Source organism: Macrotis lagotis, chromosome 1, assembly GCF_037893015.1.
Source record: "Macrotis lagotis isolate mMagLag1 chromosome 1, bilby.v1.9.chrom.fasta, whole genome shotgun sequence".
NCBI lineage: Eukaryota > Metazoa > Chordata > Mammalia > Peramelemorphia > Peramelidae > Macrotis > Macrotis lagotis.
Genome location: NC_133658.1, coordinates 370654301 through 370681427, shown reverse-complemented (window position 1 = coordinate 370681427; position 27127 = coordinate 370654301). Strand labels below are relative to the sequence as shown.

At 36.9% G+C, this 27127-nt stretch overlaps 1 protein-coding gene across 1 annotated transcript; it reads right to left on the bottom strand.

Annotated features, from left to right (window-relative positions):
• Positions 1-3074: 3074 nt before the first annotated feature.
• On the bottom strand, positions 3075-26437 carry BOD1 (biorientation of chromosomes in cell division 1). Its single transcript, XM_074212392.1, is given in 5 exon segments — positions 3075-12256; positions 13652-13851; positions 18260-18384; positions 26176-26292; positions 26294-26437. Coding segments are annotated over 4 exon segments (570 nt in total). The 5' UTR covers positions 26423-26437; the 3' UTR covers positions 3075-12256; position 13652.
• Between the last annotated feature and the right edge of the window lie 690 nt (positions 26438-27127).

Genomic DNA, 27127 nt, shown 5'->3' with positions numbered 1-27127 from the left:
CTTGTCAATACAGAGTCTAACTCCACAAAATGCCAATGATTTTGATGATTACTACTTTATACAATAGTTTGCCTTCTTCATCTCTAGGTTTTTCATTTTCTCTTAAGATTATAGACTTTTTGTTTCACCAAATAAACTTGGTATTGTTTTATCTAGTTCTAAAAAGTATTACTAATTTTATAGGTATAGTACAAAATCTATAAATTTTGATAGTATCATTTTATTGCATGCTTATTATATTGGCATGACATTATATTGGCATGACCCAATCATGATCAGGAAGAGGGAGAACATTCCGGGTACTGGGGACAGCCAGAGAAAATGCTTAGAGGCAAGAGATGAAGGGTCTTGCTTGTGAAAAAACTAGGAGGTCAATGGTAGTGAATTGAAGAAAGGTGTTAGAAGACTGGAAATACAAAAGGGATTAGGTTTCATTGAGAGACCTCATGGTGATTTATTTTGAGCTTTACAGTTTTTCCCAATTCTTGCTTCCCTCCCCTTACACCCCCCCCCCCCCGCCAGAAGGCAATCTGTTTAGTCTTTACATTGTTTCCATGGTATACATTGATCTAAGTTCAATGTGATGAGAGAGAAATCATATCCTTAAGGAAGAAAAATAAAGTATAAGAGATAGTAAAATTACATAATAAGATGGCAAGTTTTTTTTTTATTCTGAATTAAAGGTAATAGCCTTTGGTCTTTGTTCAAACTCCATTTTTTCTCTGGATGCAGATGGTATTCTCCATCATAGATACCCCCAAATTGTGCCTGATTGTTGCACTAATGGAATGAGCAAGTCCATTAAGGTTGATCCTAACCCCCATGTTGCTGTTAGGGTGTACAGTGTTCTGCTTCTGCTCATCTCACTCAGCATCAGTTCATGCAAATGCTTCCAGGCTTCCCTACATTTTAATTTCTGCCAGTAATGTGCAGTTGTCAACAAAACAGTTCTGGGGTTCAGGGTTTTTCAGAATCTATTGTAAAGTTCACTGGGGAGTTGAATGCAAATTGGATGATGGAAATCAGGGAATTGTAACTGTTTTTATCCTAAATAAGTACCTTGTCTCTGTTGACTAATGCCTTAGTAACTCTACATTTGTTTTCTCCATGTCTTTCATCAAAATGTGAAAGGGTCACTCCCTTACATGAGCATCCTCAGTTATTTTCATTTAATTATAACCATTTGGTTTTAAACCAAGATTTGAATCTGTCAAGATCCTTTTAGATCCATACATGTCATCAAATGTTGGTTTTCTATCTGCAACATCAACTTGGATACTATATATCTTAATCCAAGTTTGACAGAAATGTTGGGAGAGTACAGGCCCAAAGATATATCCTGGGGCACTCCAGAACTCTGTCCAAACTGACAATGACTCATTAATCCTGGATGCTTTTTGTAGTTAGGCATCTAAAGTAATATCAAATCTACCTAACTCTGCCAATATCCAATTTATCTTGCCACCGCCCCCCCCCCCGGAGATCATGAGAGACTTCACTAAATATTTGACTGACATCCAAGTCTACTCTGTCTATACTATGATCTGATTCTCTAGTCTAGTAACCCTGTTAATAAAAAAAAGGAAATTTGGCTCAACCTATTTTTGCTAAGACCATGTTGGCTCAGTGGAATCACTATTCCCTTTCCAAGTATATGTTGGATTATGGTAGGAATGCTAACAATATTAGGGGCAGCTAGGTGGCACAGTGGATAGAGCACCAGCCCTGGCGTCAGGAGTACCTGAGTTCAAATCTGGCCTCAGAAACTTAATAATTACCTAGCTGTGTGGCCTTGGGCAATCCACTTAATCCCATTGCCTTGCAAAAAACCCAAAAATAAATAAAAATAAAATAAAATAAATACATAAAAAGGAATGCTAACATTAGTAAATAGATTCCTCCTTAGGGTACAAGTACAATTAGTTAATAAAGGCAGTCTAGAAATAGTCCTGATTGCTGCACTGATTGTTGGCTCTGATATTTACTACCTGTGTGACCCTGGGAAACTAATGTGCCCTTTGGAGGCCTCATTTGGAGAAAGCAAATTCTAGAAGGATGAACACTTTTATTTTTGTTTCACATCTTCATCACTAAGCATGATGTCTGGAATGTAGTAGATGTTCAATATTTGTAGATTAGAATGTAATATTTAAGAAATTAATGTTTAGGGCTATATAATTTTAAAGCTTCCTTCCACTGATAAGATCTATGCTCCTAATATCCTGATAACTCAACTATAGTCTGCCTTTCATAACTCCATACCATATCATCTTGCACATAGTAATTATTCAGTTAATGCCAAGAAAGAAGAAAACAAAGGAAGGAAGGAAGGAAAAAGGGAAGAAGCAAAGAAGAAAGGACAGAGAAGGAAGAAGGAAAGAGGAAAGGAAGAAAGAGGAGGGGAAAGAAAAAAAGAATGGAAAAAGAGGGAAGGAAGGAGGGAGGGAGGAATGAATGAATGAATAAATAGGAGGAAGAAAAGAAATGAGGAAAGAGTTAATGGAATAGTGGGAGGAAAGGAAGAAAAGAAGATTTGAAGGTAGTTACTGAATGTTGATATGTCCAGTCATATTCTTTGTCCCTAAAATTTCACTTTACCACCAGAATTTAATTTTGTTTTGTACTATCTTGATCCAAATGTATAAGGAAGTGCATTTATTGGTAGTCTAATTTTTTGTGTGTGTGCAATATATTTTTAGATTTTTAAGTTTAAGTTAATTTTCATTTACAAGCAAAGAGTTTATGTCTGTGTCAGCAAGTCCATTTTCAGCAAGACAAAGGAATTGTTTGATATATAGACTATGATATATGGCCAGAAGATCACCTTCAAATCCTGACTCTACTACTTACTAGGTAGTAAGACATTAAGCAAGTTAATTCTCTATTAGTCTCAGTTTCTATAACTGGGAAATGAGCTGTAATATGAAAAATACTTTAAAATGCAGTACTTAATTTATTTGTTTAAAATGCTGTAAAAGTGAATTAAAAAATTAAAAATTTAATTAAAATTTTTAAATTTAAAAATATTTATTTCAAATACAGTAAAAACTTTAAAATATAGTGAGTTGTTATAATTTGTTTATTTAAGTGATTTATCATATCTAACACCATCATTAGCACATTCAAGTAGAATCGATTTAGCTTAACAAAGTGATAAATTATACTTGAAAGACACGTGGGACAGGCAAGTAAGAAAAAAAACTTGATGCAAGATAGAAGATGAGACTCCATATCTAACTCTGATCATATTAGCTATGGAACCTAGAACAAATCACCGTACCTTTCTAAAACTCAGTTTCTTCATCTGTAAAATGGAGACAGTGGTATCTATCTTACCTACTTCACAAGGTTATTGTAGGAAAAGTGCTTCATAAGTCTTTGAAACTGGAAATGAGGACTATGATTTTTGTTATTTTGTTGTCTTGCTAATTATTTTCCTCTGTTAAGACAGCAATATTCATTCTTAGTTACAGTCAGTAACTTTTACTGACATTTTGAGAGATTCTTTCAGGTGAGTGCACAGGAGGGCTAGTTCAATGAAGGTAGGTTGAGAAGGGTCAAATTCTCTTTTAAACCCTTAGTAGGCAAGACAATGGTGCTCTTGTTTATAGGGAAAAGTAGAGGGGAGAGAAGACTGAAAAGCAGGAGACTCTATTTGGGTATGTTGACTAAAGGCAATTTCTTTAGTCTCTCAAAGTACAGAAACAAGGAGAGGAGGATGGACCTCAGGGGTCAGCAAATAGATCCTTTATGGGATCATACAACTTAGAATTAAGAGCAGTTGTAGTATATACATATATATCACAGGAACATAGAAAAAATCTCGGGGTCATTTCATTCAACCTACTCATTTTGCAGAAGACAGGGGTGGTGGTGATGGGTGAGAGGAAGTGGGGCAGAGTGATTTACCCAATGATGTACAGATTCAGTAACAGTCCCGGCTCTTTCCACCTAGCAAGCTATGATTTTTGTTGCCACCATTTTTGCTCTGGCTCAGGAGGAACTTGTGACTTGGTGTTTCAGGTCCCTCTCAAAAGGGAGACGGGGGCAATGGTAATAGTGTCTAAGTATTTGATTCTATACCCTGAAAAGGAAACACTAAGCCAAGCCATCCCTATAGTATGAGTCCTCTAATTCTAGTACACAGAGAATATACCTTGAATTCCCTTCAAAAAGAAAGGATATAGAACAAACCAGAGGAAACCTCCAGTTCTAGAAAGGCTGGGATCATAAAAAACAGACTGTCAGAATTGGAGGGAGGGCATTAAGAACATGGAATGGTAAATGGTAAATAAGACCTGGAAGGTATCTAGAACACCATGTCAGAATTGAGGGGGATCTTTCAGATCATCTAATCCAAGTATTCTTTTTTTTTTGTTTAAGGTTTTTTGCAAGGCAAATGGAGTCAAGTAGCTTGCCCAAGGCCACACAGCTAGGTAATTATATTAAGTGTCTGAGACTGGATTTGAACCCAGGTACTCCTGACTCCAAGGCCGGCGCTTTATCCACTACGCCACCTAGCCACCCCTAATCCAAGTATTTTTAACCTAACCTGGGGTTCACAGACTCCATGGATAGATTTCAGAAGACTTGTAATTTTGCATGAAATAGATCTGGTTTTCTTTGTAATCTGTTGAGATTTATTTATGCATTTTAAAACATGATTCAGAGAAGGGGCCCATAGGCTTCACCAGATTGTCCCAGGGGTCCAGACATCCACAAAAAACAAAACAAAACCCCAACAACTAAGAACCCCTGATTTAACTAACAGATAGGAAAATTGATTCAAGGAGATGCTCAAGATCACAAAGGGATGACATGGAAGAACTGTGACTTGAACTTCAGTCTCCTGACTCCTAGTCCAATACTCCTTATATTACACCATGCACACTATCCCTGTTCTTGCTTATAATCCATCTGTTTAGCAATGTGGGCTTGACCCTAGTTTGGCAACAGAGGGAATGGAGAAGGGGAGAAGGGATGAATTTTTGGAAGGAAGCAATTATTTGTCTGCAGTTTTGGTTCCAATCCATCCCCAATGACAAAGCCATAAACAGTTGACTGCCCAGATTCTCCATGAATAAAATGATGGACAGCACCTAGTGTGGCCTGCCAATGAAAGCTCAGACACTCCAGCTTTCCTGTCTCCCTCTCCATCCCTGGCATTATTAAGAGCTGCCAGGCTAGACAGCACCTTACCCACTGCCAGCCACAGTCCAGACACAATTTTTAAGTCCAGACATCAGACCTAGCCATATGCGCTCGGAGTCACTGACCATACTATACAATTACATTATGTATACGTACACTACCCACATACACTATAAAGAAAAAAGCATAGGTTTTTCTCTGAGAAAAATGGTCAATACTTTTTTAATGCTTACATCTTGCAAGTGACTATAATATGTGAGAGCTGAAAGGTACTTGAACTCACCTATTCTATTTTTTACAGAGTGGGAAATAGAAGTCCAGAAAGGTTAATTGTCCAGGATCTCTAACCTTTAGGATTGGAAGCTCCTTTAAGAGCAGGGACTGGTTTTTGACTGAAAGGATTCATGTAGGTCTTAATAACTCATTGATAAAACCATCTAATGTTTATAAAAATATTTCCCTTACAGCAACCCTACAAGATAGAGTATTATTATCCTTACTTTAAAGTTGAAAAAACTAACAGAAATTCCAAGTCTTCCCTAAGGTCATGTAATAAAAAGAAGAGCCAATACTGAAACTCAGATCTTCTGATTCTAAATTATTTATAGCTCAATTGCTTTTATTGTGGTCCCTTTTGTGGTCATTTAAGTTACATGACTTAGTTCCTCTTAAATTTATAACTACTAGTTTTTAGTCAATTGTGAAGTGGGGGACCAATTCAATTCATCTCAATTGTGATTGACTACCTCATAATTGCAAGACATTTGGTGATACAGGATATGGACTTCCTACCATAGACATCAATTTCAAGATGGACTTGCTTTCCATATAAGGAATCTCAGTTTTTCCTCCAAAGGAGATGATAATCCCTGCCTTGTCTGAATTATGACTATTAATTAATAATTAATTTTGTGGTCAAAACACCTCTCAAAGGATACTTTTAAAACTGTTAGAGGGGTTGCAATCTGCATCAGTGAAATATCCAAAAAGTGAACTCATGAATTTTACTTGAAATGTAGAAGTACAAAAACATTAATTGAACTGGAGAAAAGGGGAAATGGATTAAAAAAAAAGGAGGAAGAGAAAATTCAGGGACAGAACTTGATATTAAGCTGGTAAGAATGGTTAGAGCATATGTTTCTTTAAAAATCAGCCATTATAGCACAAATTAATTTTTAGCAGTGCAGCTGAATGAACTCTAAATAACTAATGTACACAGCAACAGTAATATTGTAATGATAATCAACTGTAAAAGACTTAGTAACACTTGTCAATACAATGATACATGGCAATTCCAAAGGACTCATGATGTAATATGTTCTTCACCTCCAGTTAGAGAACTAAAAGATTCAGTGTATATTGAAGCATAGTTTTGTTTCTCTTTAAATTTTTTTCCTCTGTAATATGGCTGTTTTGCATGACTTAATATATATAATAAAGAGTATATTTTTTTGTCTTCACAATGGGTGTGGGAGTGGGTGGAGAATTTGAGACTGAAAACAAAAATTTAAAAAATTCAAGAGATGGTATATATCTTAGTACAATGTAATCTGTTAATCTTTGTTTAGATCTCTAGTATTAAGGACAGTAAAGAGAGACAACATATTGTTCTGGAAAGAGATATGCTTGGGAAAATGAGTCCTGGGCTCTAATCTAGATCTACTGTTAATTTGCTGTGTGACTGAGGAAAAACACTTGTCCTCTCTGGGTTCCCTAGACCCTAAGGAAATTGAATGAGATGGTTTCAAATAAATATACCTTTTAGCTCTAATATTATTACTCTGTGACTATAATCCAAAGTTCTACTCCTCTTGGAAATCTACCATAGCAGTTCTCCAGAGGGACTTACCAGTTACTAGCATGTAAGGAAATCAAAAGAAATTAGGAAGGGACCTCCATTCAGTGTGCAATGTTTATATTTCTTCCAGAGACAAGTGAATCATTTATTTTCCACGAGCAGATTGGCTTTATGGATGGGAAAAACTGAGGCTTACAGTTCCAAAGGGGTCAAAGGAACATGGCTCCTTTCTTTTGGTTATCAAGGAAAAAAGAAATGTTCCTTAAAACAAACAAAAAAAGAAATGTCCAGTGCTGTATGCTAAGGTCCCGCCCTGTGCTGGTTAGGTTCATATTTTCCTTCAGAGGTATCAAAACTGTACTCAAGATTTAATTGGATTACAGATTGAAGGCTTAAATCAATTAGATGAAACTTCATGGAACCCTTAGGGAAAGACAAGGTTTTTCAGAGATTCTGACCAGCATTAACACCAATAGAGAAGCTGTACTGAGCTGAATCAATGCTATATCCCCACTGAATATCCTCTCCCTGTTCTAATAATCTCTCCTCAGAGCTAAGCAAGTCATCTTTTAACTGCCAGATATTCTACAATTGTCTTATCTTGTTCAAATCTTAAACCTAAGGTACTAGAAGACTTAAGAGGCAGAAAAATCCTGATCTAGATTAGAAGGCTGACAGATAGGTGTGATGAAATGGAGAAAGGGAAGGTCCTTTAAATACTTAGAATTAAGTAATAGATACTGGGTTTTTTCCTAAAAACAAGTGAACTAGACTCTGGGAGAAAGCAATTATTTCTCTAAGGCCTGGATTCATAGATGCTGCCCTGTAAAAATGAGGGGTGGTGGTTGAAGGGCAACCTCATTATCTGCCGTTTTCCTGGAATTTGTAAGCCAGGAGGGGAATGTGGCAGAGAACCTCCAAAGGCTTAAGTAGATTACTACATACTTCTGGTGTTTCACGTGGACACAAATAATACTACCAGAACAAATCTGGTAGTGTTGTCAAAGATTATATTCTTAGGCAAAAAAACCTTAGAGGCATAGGTTGTACTTTCATCCGTCAATCACGGGCGAAGACAAAACAAAAGTCAATGTAAAAAGTCAACAGCTGCAAAGAAGCTATCTAACATTACCACTCCTTGGCAGCACTGGGAGGTTTACAGGTGTGGAACATCATAAACATTTTCAGACTTTTTCAATGTATTGATTTAGTTTTGCTGGTTTTCATCCTCATTCTTTTTTCTTTAAAAAAATTCTTTTTATGTAGGACAGCTTTCTGAGAGATAGAAGTATACTGAGAGAAATCTACACATAAAAAACAAGTTACCAATAAAAATATTTTCTAAGATGATATCTGGGTAAAGTTTTTGGATTTCTGAATCACAGATTAAAATACATAAGTTAAAGATTCCTTTTGGGGGGGGCAGGGACATGGAGCAGGACCCCTCACAAGGCTTGCATTTGTCTAAACTATTTTAAATCTTATCCAAAGTACTTTATACTGAAAAATAGAGGAAAAATACATTTTAGATACCAGAGATGCTTCATTGTAGGAAGAACCACAGGAGATACACCATAAATTCATGGAAGAGTAAAAATAAAACCTATCATCCCAGAGGTTTATAAAAAGTATGGATAAGCAAGAAAAAATAATGGAAAGAAGTAAATTTGACCTAATCACTGAAGCTTGTTGGGATGAGATCTATGCCAAGTATAATTTTAGGAAGATATTCTTTATTTAAAAGGAACAGAAGTAAAGTGGGAGGTGGAAGTGGAGACATAGCTTTGTAAATGATAAACTTGTAAATGAAAATTATATATATATGTATATATATATAAAGAAATCCAGTAACTAGATGAGTGGAACCATGGTGGAGAACATTTGGGCAGCTATCAATGGAGGCAGAAAGAGGAACACTATCGTCATTGGAGCCTGATGAGTTATGGGAAACAAATTCCATGGACATATACTGTAGAAGGGATGAGGACTTTATTAATGCTTGCTGGAGTACTGTGAAGATAACTGAGCAGCTAATAATTTCTTGATTTGCATTAATACCTGCATCTTTCAAAAGGCAGAGTAACCTGAGAATTTTCACCTAAAGGGAGAGTCTAGCTACTGTGTTGAAAATGATGGGAACTTTGTGGAAAGGTGACTATAGCAATGAAGAATTTGTCACAGAGGTAAGGAAAGTCTTGATATAATCTGACACTCATATTTGAGGAGAAAAAATTTTAAAGCTTTCAGAGAAGGGGCAGAAAAAGTTCAGAATCTAATCTGATCATAACCCAGCTTGAGTCCTACCTTCAGTTGTAGATATCATCATATAAAGACACTGAGAGGGTGTACAGTGTATTACAGATTTGACCTGGAAGTCAGAAAAATCTGGGTTCAAGTATTCCCTCTTACCCAAGGTAGCTGTAGACGAATCACTTAACTCCAGCGCTTCAAGTAGCTCTCAAAGACTGGACTTGCTGAGGATGGGAAAATTTAAGTGAGGTTGGTTAATAGGCTCCTCCTTATTGAAGGTTCTCAAGCAGAGGCTTGGTTGACCATTCACTGAAGATGCTGTAAAGGGACTTCTCCCTCCCCCCCATAATTAGATGGCTTCTGAGGTTTCTTGTAATTCTGAGATTCTGTAAAATGGATTCAAGACTGACATCACAGATATAAAGGATGTCAATAGGAAAATCAAGAAATACGAGTTACATATGTGGAAAGGTACGGATAATTCAGTTAACATTCTACTATACCCAAGTCCAAATATGCAACACATCCATCATGATGGTCATTAGCTGTGATATCTGAAAAGCCCACAAGATGGGGATGCTAACACAAGACACTGAATCTTCAAAAGGAGAAGCACCATCCCCTTTCTTTTCACATAAAATACTTGTTTCTCAATTTTAAAGTGAGGGAAAGCTAAAAGGAAAAATGCAACATCATGACAGATTGATTTATGAAATTAACAATTTAACAAGTTTTGGAATGTTTGAACATTGGTGCTTTTTGTCTAGCTGTCCAGAATCTAGGCTTTTCACCCATGCTAATGTGTAGGGAATAAGTTCAGAGCAATATGCAGTCTGCAATAATTGGGATTTCACTATTTTTTTCTAAAGATGCTGAAGACCTAGAACAAGGATTAAAAGCTCAGGTGTTGTTTATCTCAAAGGATGTTTCTTTTTGTTTTTCTCTTCAAAAAGAAATTTTAATGCCCCACCCACCACCCTTTTGGAAGTGACACAGTAGGTTGATATTGTTAGCCTTTCAGAGTCAGGAAAACCTGAGGGGGTTTTGATCTGATAGCTTATCTTAAATCCCTTCTAAATCTATGATCTTGTCTCTAATATACACCCTGGGCAAGTTGATTAATTTCAATGTCTCAGGCAACCAGGATTAAGTAACAAGTTCAGATATGCACTGGTTAAATTTTTCCTACACATACAATTTACAAATCCCCCTGAAATGATTATTTCTTATATAACCAGCTATTGAATTAGGACTAAAGGATTTTCCATGTCCTCACCCAGAAACCAACCATTATGGAAAATCTTGGGCAAAACTCAGCCAGTCAAAAAGGTTAAGATCTAATCAAAGACAGTTAAATTCTAAGTTTAGGTGAATTGGTTGGATTCTTGCTCATTTTGTTTGCTCAGACAGGTCTGGGGAAATGAAGCTTTTGGGAACAAACTACTCTTTGTTTTCAAATTCAATTCTATAAATTCTTGACCTCAAATTTAAGTGTTGAAAAGTAACTGTACAACTTTTAAAAGTAGACTCAGCAAAATAGTTATGAAGCCAGCAAGGCCTTTGTATAGGTGGCTTAAAATGCCCACATCTATAATTAGATTCACAACTTCACTTATTCATTCCTAACCTAATGGGAATAAAGCATATAAAAGAACTAAAGACATGGCCTCCTGTGTCCTCTGCCCTTTTCACCTCAATGGCTGATTCTAATTAGGTATGCACATATTTTTCCTTCCTTTTGAAATAAGTCTCAGAAAGGAAGTCATTTATGGATCAGGTCCATAGAGTTGCTCTCTAAAGCTAGAAAAGCAGGCAGGCAGCAACTTACGTCTTTACATTAAGCCTGGCTCTAGACAGTTTCATTTGCTCAGTTACTAGCAAATAAACTGTGAAGTTTCCTACAAAAACACAATCTTTTTATATGGTATGCAAAAATCTTCAAGTCTTGCAGTCTTCACACATGATCTTTCCTTCTCTTACAAAAGACTATGGGACTAATTGAATAAAAGAAATACTAACATAGAATAGGTAAAATGTATATGGTATTTTAATGGCTACTTGATTCAGTGACTTGTTCAGGGTCATACAACTAGCATTTAAGGCAGTGGTAGAACTCAAGTCTCTCTGATTCCAAGTTAAACACCACCTATTTAATGGAATATATTTTATCCCATTACTAAATAATAGGTTCTACTAGGGCAAAAACTTTATCTTCCAGCAAAGTAAATACTTAATGCATATTTTTATGACAAAACAGTATGGGTGAGAATAATCAAGCCTTTAATTTCTGTAGTGCTAGAACTCAGCAAGAACTAGGAGTTGGACTTTAACAAGACAGAGAGTTTAATATATCAAGCTTTTTTATTTACATATTTTTAAGTTGAAAGAAAAAAAATCTTTCTTGAGCAGCAGAGAGTCAAATTAGGAATCAAGTTTAAAAGACATCTCAAAGATAATGTTGTTCAAGATTCTCATTTTTTAAGATGAGGAAACTCAGGCCTAGAGGTAGGCTGGCCAAGGTCATACCTGGGACTTTGAATTTCATGTCTCTAAAACTCAGCAACAAATACACTTAAGAATCAGTTTTAGAGGTGGAAGGAAACTTTAGAGCAGAGAATCTAAAGCTAAACCTTAAGGTTAGGACTCAAAAACCAGGCATGTTTAAAAAATTTTATTAGAAAAGTGAAAAGAACATTTAATAAGTCAATTCAAATCCCTTCCATGTCAAAGTAACAAAACCCCCTACAACATGAACTACCCACCCCTTTACCCAAAACTTACACAAAATGCAGAAGTTCTAAGCAACTTCCTGAGTACCTGTAAGGATTTAATCCTTACAATCTATCAATTCAATAGCTTTCTTAAGGATTATAAAGGTCCCATGTCAGTTTCTATTGTCAAACTGTTGCTGCTTTCAGTTAGGAATGAAATCTGAAGGCTCTACAATCTTTGAAGATCTTCATTATGAGGCTGCAGTCTTGTCAAGTTGAATAAGCTTATTCATTTTCAATTACATGAATTTTTAGCAGCTTTCATCAAAGGCATAAGAAAAAAAGGCTGTTAAAAAAAAGTATAATCAGATCCAAATACCACTTTTTGAAAAATACCATATTCACTTAAAATTCAAGTTAAATCAGAAAAATAAGGGAAAACAGGATGGTCCAGGACTTACTAGAATATTTCTTTTTTGCTTTTATTTTAAATGCTCTATACATGAACTTAAATTATGGCTTCTCTCCTTTCTATCTGAAAAACACCTGTATATCTGGTTCTTGCACTATTATTTAACTAGTGGCTAAGATAAAATGATGACTAACCCAAGTATTTATCTGATTCATTTCAGATAAAAGAAAATCTTACCAAAAAACCCCCCCTAATAATAGGAATGGGATCATATGATCTAGAGCTGAAAAGGACACCGGAAGTCATCTAGTTCAACCCCCTTATTTTACAGATAAGGAAATTGAAATTCCATAAGGTCAGGTCACTTAACAAAGATCATGTAAGTAGTTAAGTGGCAGAAATAGAATCTGAATGCAGACTGCTCTACATAGATAGAAATGCTTTCTAGAACAGTTTGAAATATAATTAACTTTTACCTGAAATGTTAATTCTATGCATTTTTTGAAAGCTATTTATATTTGGGAACCAGAAATGACAATACAAATCTACCTCTGGTTCTTACTGGCTGTAAAATTGTAGTTAAGTCATTTATTCCCCCAGTCTCATTTTCTTATCAGTTAAAACTAAAAAACCCATATTAAATATCTCAAACAGGGCTATTTTAAGACTCTAAAGCAATGTTTAAAAACCTCAAATACTATAGCATTAGCTATTGATATTACATCCATCTTACAAAGAAACATTAATCAATCTGCCTCAGAATTCTATTAGGATTTATTCAAGGCTTAAAATATAAAATCATAGGATTGATACCTGAATGATCAAACTTCAAATATGATAGCAATGAAAGATATCTATAGCATAGAGGGAAATTGGGTGAACTCCATCAAGGACACCACTAACAGCTTGCTAAATGTTATTTAATTATATAAAACAAAAGGTTAATTCATTTCTAGGACAGACATTTATTCACAGAGAAAAAAGTTTTGTTTGGAATATGATCTGTTACAGATTGGTTATTTCAGATGTCTTTTTTAAATGACGAGACAATTCATAGCTTTAATTTTGGTTTTGGTGTCACAATCTCTCAAATATTCACTGATAAATGAAGTTTTAGACAACCTCCAGAGCAAAAACAAACCAATGGACTCCTGAGGCTTCAGGAACACCTTATCTGACTCAATGATGAGAATTTATCATAGTGGCTTAGATGCCATCTAAGTGTCACACCAAATGCCTGGCTAACATGGTGTACAAAACAAATAATCAGAGGACAGTGCTAGGCAAAGTAAATAACTACTGAAAAACTTAAATATGGCGACATATTACCTTAAGAGGAATCCTGAGAAGGAGCAGGTGGATCCTGATTTTCAGGCTCTGGAGGGGGAGCTGGTATAGTGTCTTCTTTCTTCTGTGCAGCCAGGAACTCATGAATTGCTCGCTCTATCTGTGGCCTGAAGATGTGGTTTAGTTTTGGATCCACTACCTGTGAAATAATTCTGTCCACTCCAGCTTCCAGCATTCCTGACCTTGTGCAAATACAAATAAATCATTGTCAGTCAGTTCCCGTAAGAACCATCACCTTTATCCTAACCATAGTAATTTGAGAGTCTTTATGTCTACCTAAATAAGTGTCAAGATAGTGAGAACTTAAGTCCTGAGTAATTTTTTCAAATAACAGTCCATTTGCCACATGCAATCTAACATGCTTTACTTTTAAAATTTTCCTCCCCAAAGACTCAATCACTAACACAGACTCCTTCACTTAATTTTCTCTGGTATGTATAAGATGCATATATACTCATGGTATTTTAGGACTTTCCTGTTTATGTCAACAGGACCAAAATTAATCCAGGCTCCAGAGGTGGATGGATAGATCTGGGAGTCATCTGGAAGTCATTTGCAAGGTACTGTGCTAAGCATCAGAGTTACAAAGAAAGGCAAAAAACCAGCTCATTCTTTTAAGGAGCTTGCAGTCTAAGGGGGAAAACAATAAATACGGGATAAGAAGGTGGGATTTTAGCTGAGACTTAAAGGAAGCCCAAGGTCAGTAATCAGTTATGGAGACAGGGGATTCCAGGGTTAGGGGTCAGGCAGCTAGTGAAAAGGCACAGGTGGGAGATGGAATGTTTTATGTAAGAAATAAATACAGTATCACCTGATTGAAGAATAGTGCATGGAGGGGAATAAGGTGTAAGAAGACTGGAAAGGAAGGAGGGGCCAAGATATGAGTCAGAGATTTATATTTTGGAAGTAACAGAAAACCACTGGAGTTCATTGATTGTGGGGTGGTGCTGACAGGGACAGACTTGTAATTTAGAAAAATCAACTTAACAGTTGACTGGAAGATGGATTAGAAAGGAGAGAGAAGTAAGATAATGGAACCAACCTGTGTAAGTTCAGCTGTGAGGTGAGGAAACTGTACCAGAGTGGTGGCTATGTCAGAGGAAAGAAAGGGACATACAGAAGAGATCTTTTGAGGGAACAACTGATAAGACTTGGGAACAAATTGGTCATGAGAGTGAAGAGTAAAAAATGACAGCTAGGTTGGAGGATGGTGGTGCCCTAGACAATAGGGAAGTAAAAAAGGGGAAGTTGTGAAGGAAACGAGAATCAGTTCAGATTTGGACATACTGGTTTTGTCCAATAGACAAAAGTGAAAATGGAGATAAGGAGAAGGTTATTAGCAGGCAGGATCAGAGAGATCAAAAGAAATCTAGCAGTAGAATGAGAAAGCTGTCAGACATAGAAAGAGAACAAGGAGAGACTAGTGTGTCAGTGGTACTTTGGAGAACAGTTTTAGTTGAATGTCTGACCAAAGAAAGTTGAGAAGAGAATAAGAGGAAAAGAAGTGGAAGCTTCTTATTGTAGTGTTGTCTACATAGTGTAGATAAACTTTCTCAAGGAGTTTAGCCACAAAAAAGGAGAGATGCAGAACAATAGCTAGTGGGGATGGATAGATGAAGTCTCTCTCTCTCTCTCTCTCTCTCTCTCTCTCTTTTTGATGAAGTTGTATTCATTGGCAGCAGGGAAGCTACAGAAAGGGAAGAGATTGAAGGTTAGTAAAAGAGCAGGACTGAATGATGTTGGCTAGGTGATTAATGGATAAATTGCCAGGTCTGGAATTGGGAAGACTAATTTTCTGAGTTCAAATCTAGTCTTAGACATGTGCTAGTTATGTGACCATGGGCAAGTCACTTCACTCTATTTGCCTCAGATTCCTCATTTTTAAATGAAGAAGGAAATGGCAAATACTTCAGTATTTTGCCATGAAAACCCCAAACAGGATTACAGAGTTGGATATGACCAAAACAACCCAACAAAAACAATGAAAGAAAGAAATTTGCTGGAGTATGAAATGAGATCATGTGTACATTTGGAGGGGTTTTTGATATTAAGACATTCCTCAAGAAGTGGTTGGCTCAGGAGGCTAAGAACTCAGGAGGTATAAAAGGATTGCCTTGCTGAAGTGAGGGTCAACATGAGACTTGTAGCAAATTTACAGTGGACTGATTTAGTCCTTTCAAGATTTCCTCTTGCTTTGCTCAGCTACATGCGAGTAGGAGTGAAAGCAGTGGATGATTGTAGCAATCCAAAGCTGGTGCTTGGCAGGGCAAGATCACTGACAGGAAAAATATTCAAGGGATTTGGTGAATTTATTCACCAGGGTCAAGGTGGGAAAGGAGGAGAGTATAACTAGGACAACAGTGATAGCTTAGAAAAGAACTGATGAGTAGAGGGAATGGAAGGCTAAGAGAGAATTAAGTACAAGGTAAAGGGTCATAAAGTAAAGGGAAAGATGAGGGCATGAGAGGGATGAGAACATCAACCAAGGAGACTGATAAAGTACCATTAAGGAGAAAAATTAAGAAAGAATGATGTCAGGAAAACTCAGGGAGAAGAATAACTAAAAAGAGAAGGAGGCCAATGTCAAATATCACAGGTTAAGAAGTTGAAAACTAAGAAAAGACCATGAGGTTTGACAATAAGTTGAATGAGGTTGAAAGTCAGATTTGCGAAGGGTTGAAAAGAAATAAAAACGATCTACTGCTGACACTTTTTCCATGAGTTTGTATAAGAAAAGAAGAGATCTTGAATGATGGAATGGGATCAAACAGGTTTTTTTATGGGGGGGGTATTATTTTTGTCTTTTTTAAAAAATTGCAAAGATAAAAGCATGTTGGTGGGTATGAGCCAACAGATGGACAAGAATTAATAAGGGGGGAGGGGGGAGCAATTAGAAAGGAATCAAGAATAAAGAACTTGATCTTGGTAAGAAGGACCATTTCTTCATCAGAGACTAGTGCAAAAGAAGAGAGAATAGGGGGGTAGTGATCAAAACATGAGGCAAGGTCTTTCCTGAGAGGGAAGTGGTATAGATAGATGTGGGAAGCTAGAGAGGGTTTGAAACAGTTGCTCTGAGTAATATGACAGTACATTGATTAGGGAGGAGTAAACATAATTGTCTTGCTACAATGAGGGCACAATTAAGATTAGTTAACAAATTTTAACAAATTAGTTAACAAGTCTTCTAACACCATTAAAGCAGCTCTTGATCTAGAGCAGATTACAAGATAAGAGATTGCCAGGAGGAACAAGGGCACAATAGATCTGAGAGCAGAAGACAATGTAATAATGAAGTGGTCAAATTTGACAGAAGAGTAAAGCCAGGGTATGGGTGATAGATGAAAAAAGTGCTAAAATATGAAGGAGATGGATAAAAGGCTTAAAGGAGGGTGATATAATGAAAGGTAAATTTCAGAATTCTTTTGTCACTAAGATGGAATACTTGAGAATGGGAAAGATGAAGGGGGTTACCATTCTTATGTGAAGTTGAGGGGGAGGAAAGACATAGCAGTTGAAGAGATTTGAAAGGTTAGCGTGTTTGAAAGAACATCAATATTTACAGGTCCATTATAAAAATCCTTTCATGTCTATATATGATACAAGGTCATTTATTACATTCTTTACAAAAATTTGCAACAGCAATAATAACAATGGCACCTTGAATTACTTTAGAAATTTTCCCTCAAAATTCTCAAAGTATTTTCCCTAAGTTACAAAAGTCTTCATAACATACTGGTGAAATAAATAATAATCCAATGGAAACTAGTAAAATTCTAATTCATTATCTAATATCTCTGCCCTCTCTTTTTAACGTGCCATAACTTGTTTCCTGGAGAAAAAGCAAGAAAGGTACATTTTTTATGATTTCAAACAGATAAAAGTGTCACAGCATCATTAGTTTTTTTCTTATCCATAATTCCAAAAAAGCTATCACCAACTTTTCCTAGAATTTTAGCTTTTCCTGTAAAAAGCTTCAGAAGCCAGCATCAAGCTGAAGAGTGCTGGCTCTTCTATAAAAGAGAAAAGGTCTTCATTTTTGTGAAAACAATAACAAAAACCTTATGTTTACAAAAAAGTTAACTTTCAGTAATTGGTAATAATAAGAGTTTGAGCCTAACTTTCCACCCGGAAGAAAAACAATCAAATTCATGCATGAACAATGACTGACAAATTCTTGAAAGTAACAGCAATGCTACAAACTTGAAGGAAATATCCTAAGACCCTGAATTTCCTTAAAACTGCAATTTCAATATGAAGGTAAATGTGCTCTAAGAACATTATCTTCTACCGAAGCTAATAATGACATTAATAAAACTAAAGAAACTTCAATATAAACCATCAAATAATTTTAGTTGAACATAATGAAATTACTGTTTCTTACCCAAGAAACAAATATATATAGATATAAAATTTTCCTACACCAAAAAGTTTTAAAGGTATCAAAGATTGACAGCTTTGCTTATGTCAGCCCTTATTCTAGTAATTCTATTGCTTCTTCCAAAACATAACAATAACATAAATCTTGCCTAAATAAATGAAGACTAAATACTTATATTCATGACTGCTATTTACTCAATTCTGTTTACTTACTGAACCACACTCTGTCTCAGCCCATTTCTTAACTGGTTTTTGTTCATTGCTGGGTTCCACTCCTGCTTGTCCAGATGAGTTGACACAAAGTTGTCTACTTTCTGTCTTAGATTTTGGTAAGCTGGCTGAAAAGAAGAAGGGGAGAAAATTCAGAAAAGTCACTTTCCAAAATTTCTAACAGGACTGAGTCCTGCATAATATTTTCCACCTCTAGACTATCCTCAGATCAAAATGTACTTCTATTTGTCCAAGTCAATTAACATTTTATTTTAAAATGTAAAACAAATTTAAGTCATGGTGCTCAGCCAGACATTTTGTAACTGCTGTGGAAATCTAACAGGGTTTAATTTCTTTTCAAGAAGAATGTTTAAATACATAACTGAAGAATTTCTTATTTGAAACATTTTGTCACAAGACTTAAATAAGGTTATTTAAAAAATAAGTAGATACACATTCATCAAAATTTAAACCCTATTATCTGTACCAGTTAAAGTTTCTAAACACACACACACACAAACACACGAAGGAGCTGTACTTGAATGCCAATAATTGGTCTAGGAGACTCTTCAACCTTTGTGGATTCCTAAAGAGCTTGGGCAGCAATTTCAAGAACCATAGGGCAATCTTCCCACTAAAGGAAAGGTTTTAAGAATTCTTAATCTGGGGTTTTATATAGTTTTATTACTATTTTGACTTGAGTTTCTTTTATAATTTATTTATTTTATGCATTTAAAAATATTATTTTGAGAAGGGATCCAGATTGCCAAAGGGGTTCATGATTCAAAGGTAAAAGCAGGGTTTTACATTCTTTGAGTCCATAATAAAAACATTCAGGTTCCTGTACTGTTCAAACTAACCCAAGAAATTTGATTAGATGTTTCTTGCTGATGCAAGATCACTTTCTAAAATAGAACCAACTAAACTCTAAATTTTACCTACCCCTTTAAAATGCATGTAGTATAGATTATTCAGAAAATCCAACTCTGGGCAAACCAGATAGTTCAAAATATAAACTGAACATCTGTAATCAGTTGATATATCTATCTAGCTTCCAGTGGTTTCAGATTTCTGGTTTGTTAGATGAAGAGGCTGGACTACACGATCTAAGATTCTTTCTCTACTCTAATTTTCTATGAATCTACAGGAAAGCTAAACGTTTTATTTGGAAAGAAAAAAACTCCACATCTATAGAGGAACTGCTTTTAAAAATAAACACCATGTACAAATACAACCACTTAATTCTATTAAGAATTTATTTGGAATTTTTCACATATCCAAAGCAGAAGAGAAAAAAGGTGATTTTTTTTCCTTGAATACCACAATCAGCATGACACACAACTTTCTTCTCCCTTTAGTATACAACAAATCCAACGTTTTATTTTCAAAGTCACCCTGTTTACTTTCTAATTATTTTCCTTCTGTTCTATTCTGTGCATTTTTAAAGTGGTATTTATGACACTATGCATTTTCTGTGTTAAACACTTATTTACTAGTTAAAGAAAATTCAGGGAAAGTATTGCAGAGATCATTTCTCTCTTAGCCAACAGCTAACTAGTTTTGGAACACTGACTCTAATAAGACTAACTTCAATCACAGGGAGAGTTAGCTTTATAGCAGTATTGAGGGTCTCAGAAGGAACTCCTGTCACAAACTAGAACAATCTTGATCACAGAGTATAAAGAAAAATATGCAGGAATTAGTACAAATGTATTATGCTAAGAGTGTCTTCTGAAGTGGAACTCCATTTTATTGGAAAAAGATGTAATCAACCCTTCTTGGTCAAAACTCTTCCCAAAAAAATTTGCCTAAATAAGGACAACCAACCCTCATTAAAGTTTTCTTCCAATGCCTTGTCCTCATGAGGAAGTGACCCTAGATTATTGGAGATTTTAATAGCAAAATTTAAGCTCTAGAACTTCTCATTCTATCAACAGTAGGTAAACTGAAAAAATTTTAAGTATGAACCAGCAACAAACTACTGTTCAAGAACCAGCCAAAGTGCAGAGAAGTTCATCAGTAGAAGATGAATTTTTTTTTTTTTGGCAATAGGGTTAGACTATCTGGATTTGAATCTTGCCTCTGATACCCTCTAATTGTGTGATCCTGGAAAAGTGAAATTCTCAGTTGCCTCATCTGTAAGCTGTAAGATAACTTCCAATTAAAATTTCTATCTAGCTCTAAATCTATGAATATACAAAGACTGCGTACTACAGCAGTAGTGCCATATAAATTCATAAAGTAAAGTACCCATACTAATAACATCATAGCTCCTACTTCCACTTCATCACATTCTGATTTTCCAGGCCATAATTCTAGCTTCGGACTCAATTTCCTCCCCTTTCAATTTTGACTTTATCAGTCAATAAGCATTTATTAAATATTTATTACATAACAGAAACTATGCCAAATACAAAGAAAGGCAAAGACCTCATCTGTACCTTCAAGGAACTCCCATTTTAATGAGATGATATGTAAGTAACCATGTACAGGATATAGAGTAGATAGGTTATCTCAGCAATGAGGCAATGGAGGATTTGTAATTTGCAAAGAGTTTCCTTTCCTTTTTCCTCATATCACTCAGACATGGTCCCAACTATTTTCTATACTCTTCTCGGATGAAGACATTGCCCTTTTCTTGACAAGACAAAAATTCCTATGTACTCACCTTGATATGAAAATGCAACAGCTACCCCGGGGGGGATAATGGGGAAGTGGGAAAAGAGGGAACAGAAAAGGTCTCAGATTCCCTATAGTTTATTGATTAAAAGAGTAATTTGGTTAGACCTAAACTATAGGAAAATCAGGTGAGTGGAGAATGGAATGGAGACCAATTAGGGGAATATTGCAGCAATTCAAGAGGTGATAGGGAACTGTGCTAAGATGGTGTCTGTGAAGGGAAGGACAGGACATATACAAGTCATGGTATAAATAATAAGATGTGAGACTGGATATGTGGGATAAGAGAGATAGGAGTTGAGAATAATATCCATATGACTAGGAAATTCTAATAGTGTAGAAAGAGAATGTTTTTTGAAAGATTGCTATTAAATAGTTAACTTAAATATATTTGCAATGATTGATCTTATTTGTAATGTTTACCACAAAATAAATGAACTATTACATTAATATCTGTTTTTTGTAGTCTGGATTTCTAACTTGCCTCTCATTGTGATTTTTTTTTCATACTCTATGAACACACACACACACACAAACATTTGAGGGGACTCTTGTATTGACTTATCAGTGGATTAAAACAATTCTGTCTTAAAAGTTTCTTCTCTTCACCAAGATAATGTAATTTGTGCAACAAAAGGTTTTCTTTAAGAGCTACTGTTGTCTGCATTTGTAAATAAACTTACTGATATATTTTAAAATAAACTTTTTATAAAGGGTGAGTACATAAGGATTTGTCTTGGGCAAGAAAAAAGCAATGTCTTCACTGGAGACAAGAAATTAGTTAGAACCATATCTGAGTGTTTTTAGAGAAAAGGGAAGAGCGAACTCTGCAAATCACAGGTCTGAAAAAGCTGCTGCACTGAAGTGGGCTAGTTAAACCATCTGAGATAAAGAACTGCCTTCTACAGTAAGTGTGGAGCTGAGATTATTTATCAGAACTTTTAGTGGATCCAATAAGGTGTGGTTTCATGCTTTCTCTTCAGTCATATTTAATGGTGGAGGAAGATGATTGGAGGGGTCAAGTCATGACTCAGGTGATAGGAAGCAAGAGAGGACAAAGCAAAGGAGAGTGGAGAGTTAGTTAATCCTAGGTAACAAGTTATTAAATCCCTTGTCCTTTTTTCCCACTGACACTTCCAAAACTCTCACCATGCACTTTCAGTTGCTAAATAGAGATGACAAATATTCAACCAACTGTGATTTTAAGTTAAACAATTTTAAGTTATGTAATCTCAACTTTGCTCCCACTGTTACACAAGAAGCCTTTTACTCTTCCATGGTGACTTGATTCTACTCCCAAGTGTTTGTTGCAAACTTTCTCTTTTCTCTACAAGGACTTATACCATACCCTCACTCTCAGTAGCCTTTGCCTCACTGAGGCAATCTCTGTGTACCAAATTCCTATTTTCTCTCCAATTCCATACTTTTAAACACTCATCTTCTCACCTTCTCCTTCCTTTGCACCAAATTCAAGGGATGAGAGGACTTTTCACCTTGTTAATGCCAACCCCTTAATTTGTGCCTTAAATTCTCAACCCCCTTTCTCCCACCTTCAATCGCTGTCCTCTCATAGCCAAATTCCTAGAAAGTTATTTTGATTCATTAGATTAACTTTCATCACCTCTTATGCAATTAACCAAATTATCTCTCAGATGGTTCCCTCTTCCCTTTTCTCTAACATCACTCAGATATGGTTCTATTTTCTTTACTCGTCTCCAGTGAAGACACTGTTCTTTTTTTGCCCAAGACTAATCCTTATGCACTCACCCTTTTTTAAAAATTTATTTTAAAATATATCAGTAAATTTACAAATGCAGACAGAACAGTAGCTCTTAAAAAATACCTTTTGTTGCACAAATTACATTATCTTGGTGAAGAGAAGAAACTTTTAAGACAGAATTGTTTTAATCCACTGATTAGTCAATACAAGAGTGCCCTCAAAATATATATGCATACATATATCATCAGCACTGCAGTGAACCTAATTTCTTAAAAGATATCAATGATCTCTTAACTGCCCAAATCCTTTCTGTCCTAGATATCTACACAAGAGCTGATACTGTCGAATATCCTGCTCCCTAAATAATGCCCCTCTCTTCTAGGTCTCTCCCCCTGCTTCATTTGCTGAGTCAACAGGCATTTATTAAATATTTACTAAGTGCTGATACAAATTCTAGTGGAGGAAAGGGAAGAAGAAGCACCACATAAGGAGGGTATTGAGCATGACCTTGAAGAAAAAAGGAGAAACTGAGGAGTGAAGCTAAAGAATATTCTTGGTTTAGGGCTTCTTGGTCCCAGGACCAGGGATCTGTCTGCTGTGATACTCAGCTACCCTACAGCAGAGTCAGAGTGAAAGGAGAGAGAAAATATAGTACATGGTAGTGGAGAAATATCAAAGGAGGGAGTTGCAATCAGCAATGACAAAGTTGGAAAAATATGGAAGTAACTTTTGTGATGGACTTATCATAAAGAATATGATCCACCCATGACAGAGTTGTTGGTGTTGGAACAAAGACTGAAGCACATTTTTTATTATTATTATTATTTGGGGGAGGGTGCAGGGCAAGTGGGGCTGGGTGGCCTGACTGGGGCCACATAGCCTGGCTCAAGGGCCAATGCTCTGTCCGCTACCCAGCCACCCCTACTATTATTACTATTTTATTTTGGGTCTTTTTTTTTCTTCTTTTTGGTTTTTGCAGGGCAGTGGGGATCGGGTGGCTTGCATGTCACACAGCTAGGTGATTGTTGGGTCTACGGGGCTGGATGTAGGCTTGGGTGCTCGTGGCTCCAGGGCTGGTGCTTCATCCATTGCGCCACCTGGCCATACCTACAATTACTACTATTATTTTTTTTTTAATTTTAATTTTTTCTCTCTCCCCTTTACTTTATCGCTCAAGCAAGTTTATATTCATGAGGGGGAGGGGGTATTTTGTTTACTCTTAAACAAGAATTTTATTAATGTATAAAAAAAATTTGTACAAAATGAGAAAAATAAAAAAATAAAAAAAAGAATATTCCTGGTTTGAAAAACAAAATGCAAAGGTAATGAGGTACTATGTAAGAGGAATTTAAAGTAGTTGCAGAAACAAAGAGTGTGAGGAGCAGAGTAAAATGCAAAGCTACAAAGCTCACAATGCTCTTACAGGTTAGCAGGTGGGACCCAGTAAGGGAGACAGAGGAACATTCAAACAGGTGAATTAGAGGAGAACCAGAAGAAGAATCTTTAGGTGTGTCAAAAATCTAAAGAAAATATTAAGAGTGTTATCAAAAGTGTCAAAGGCCAAAGAAAGGTTTAGATTTAGATATCTTGCCTTAATTTTTTACCCTGTGCTTCATTCAGTTTTACATTACCAAATGCTAGAGTGACTCCATCTGAGTGTTTTTACAGGCATCTCAAATTCAACTTGTCCAAAAAAGTAACTTATCCCCCCCCCCCCAAATCAACTCTTCTGAGCTTTATTTCTCATGAGGGTACCATCATTCATCTAGCTACCTAGGTTTGAAATCTCAGTCCTTCCAAACTCCTTCCTCTCCTCTTATCAAATCAGTAGTCAAGTCTTACAATTTTAAATATATCTATAGATGTAGATATATTTACCACTTCATCTCTTGTTACAGTCACAATCCTAGTTTGGGTTCTCAATACCTCTCTCCTGGACTATTTCAATAGCCTTTTTTTCCAGTTTATTCAAGTCTGACTAAAATTGATATTATTATAGGACAAAATGGTGAGTTACACTATCACTAAAAAAAGCACTTCCTTATCTCTATGATAATATACAAATCCCTTCAACTCATATATAAAATTCTCTACTGGTTTTCTCAAGCTTATTACACATTGTTCTTTTTCACAAACTTTACTTTGCAGCCACTCAAAATCAGTTCTACATAGGTTGTCCCCCATATCTGGGCCATGTTCTTTCACCTCTATTTTTTTCAAAGTTCAAGTGCTACAGAGGCCTTTCCTGTTACTCTCAAATAATTTTTTTTTGTAATTTACACTAGACTTTTCAGAGCAGCTTTCTGATCAATACAAACTTTGTATCACGTTTTGTTGTGATGCAAACCCTCCCCAGGCAAACACATAGTAGGTGCTTAATAAACTCTTGTTTAAAAAAATATATCAACTGTTTGTAGTGGCAAAGAACTGGAAACGAAGTGCATGTCCATCAACTTGGGGAAATGGTTGAACAAACTGTGGCATATGTATGTGATGGAACACTACTGTTCTATAAGAAATCATGAGGGATGGGATTTCAGAAAAGCCTGGAAAGACTTGCATGAATTGATACTGAGTGAGATGAGCAGAACCAGAACAACACTACATATATCAATAACAACATGGGGTGACGATCAACCCTGATGGTACTTGCTCCATCAGTGCAACAATCAGAGACAATTTTAGGGAATCTCTGACAGAGAATACCATCTGTATTCAGAAAAAAAGAACTGCAAAGTTTAAATGAAAACCAAAGATTAGCTTCAATTTTCAAAAGTCATATAATTTTGCTATCTCTAATATTTTATTTTTTCCTCCATTGGAATGTTTCTTTTCCTAACACATTCAATTTGGATCAATGTGTATCATGGAAGCAAATATAAAGACTCTATCAGAGTGCCTTCTGTTGGAGGGAGGGGAGAGGGAGGAAGAAATTGTAAAATTCAAAACATTGCAAATAAAAATCATTGATAGAAACTATCATTGTATGTAACTGGAAAACAAATACACACACACAAACATATATATATATATATATATATATACACATACATATATAGGTTTCCTTACAATTTCTTAAATTTTGGAAATAGAAAAGCACATGATTTGGGAAGTGAAGTATTTCATTTTTTTAATTTCTAAATTTATTTTTGTAATCTTTATTTCTTTATTTTTCAATTTTACAATTTTTCCCCCTAATCTGGCTTCTTTCCTCCCAGCGCCCACAGAAGGCAGCCTGCTACCTTGACGTTGTTTCCATGCTAAATTGAATGTGATGAGGGAGAAATCCTATTCTTAAGGAAGAAAAAGCATAAGAGATAGCAAAATTACACTAATTTTTTTTTTTTAAACTAAAGGTAACAGTCTTTGTTCAAAGTCCACAGTTCTTTCTCCGGACACAGCTGGCCCTGGTCCACGCCAGTCCGACCGCGTCGGGGAAGGGCGCCCGCCGCCAGCATCCTCCCGCTGTGCGGCGGGGGAGGCCCGGGGGCAGGGCCCGGGCCGGCTCGGCCGCCGCTACCTTGGTGTCCACGTCGGCGAGGCAGTCCCTGCGGAAGCCGTCGAACAGGCCCCGGCTCTTGAGCTGCTCCACTATGAGCGCGATGAGCTGGGAGTCTCCGGGCGGCAGCGACGCCGGGGTTAGTAACGCCCGAGCCGGCGCCCGCAGAGCCCGAGGCCGAGGCCGCCGAGGCCTGGCCCGACCCGCCGGCCCCGGCGCTCCCGCCGCCCGCGCCGGCCCCGGCGCTCCCGCCGCCGCTGTCCGCCATGGCCACGCCCTCGGCCCGGGGCCACGCCGGCGACGCCGGGGCCTGAGGGGGCGGCCGCTCGCGGCCCGGGCCCGGGAGAGGCAGCGGCCGCAGGCTGAAGCGCGGCGGCGGAGCCCGTCGGAGCCTCGGCCGCAGCTGCCGCCACGAACGTGAATCGCGCGGCTCACGTCTCGCGATGAGGACGCCGCGGCCGCTTTGCCTTCTGGGGCTGGGAGTCCTTGGGGGGGAGAATTCGCCTTAATATGGGAACCGCCTCAGCTAGATTAAACTACAACTTCCATAAGGCAATGACGGCGTCACGGGAAGGGTCACAGAAACCACGCCTTCCCGCGGTTCTACAGGGGATTGTAGTTCTAACGCCTTTCCTTCACCTGCGCGGGAGGAAGATGCTGCTTCGCAAATGATGCTAAATCACAGATTCATGAATTTGGGACTAGAAGGAACGTTAACAGCCATCTAATAATAAGAGCTAGAGGCAGCAAGATGGCCTAGTGAGTCAGGAAAACCTGAGTTCAAATTTGGTCTCAGACACCTAATACCTGTGACCCCGGGAAGCTCACTTAATCCTGTTGGCCTCAGTTTCCTCATCTGTAAAATGAGCTGGAGAAAGGAATAGCAAACTACCAGTAACTTTGCCAAGAAAGTCTCAAGGTGGCACAGTGTATAAAGCATCGGCCCTGGAGTCAGGAGTACCTGAGTTCAAAT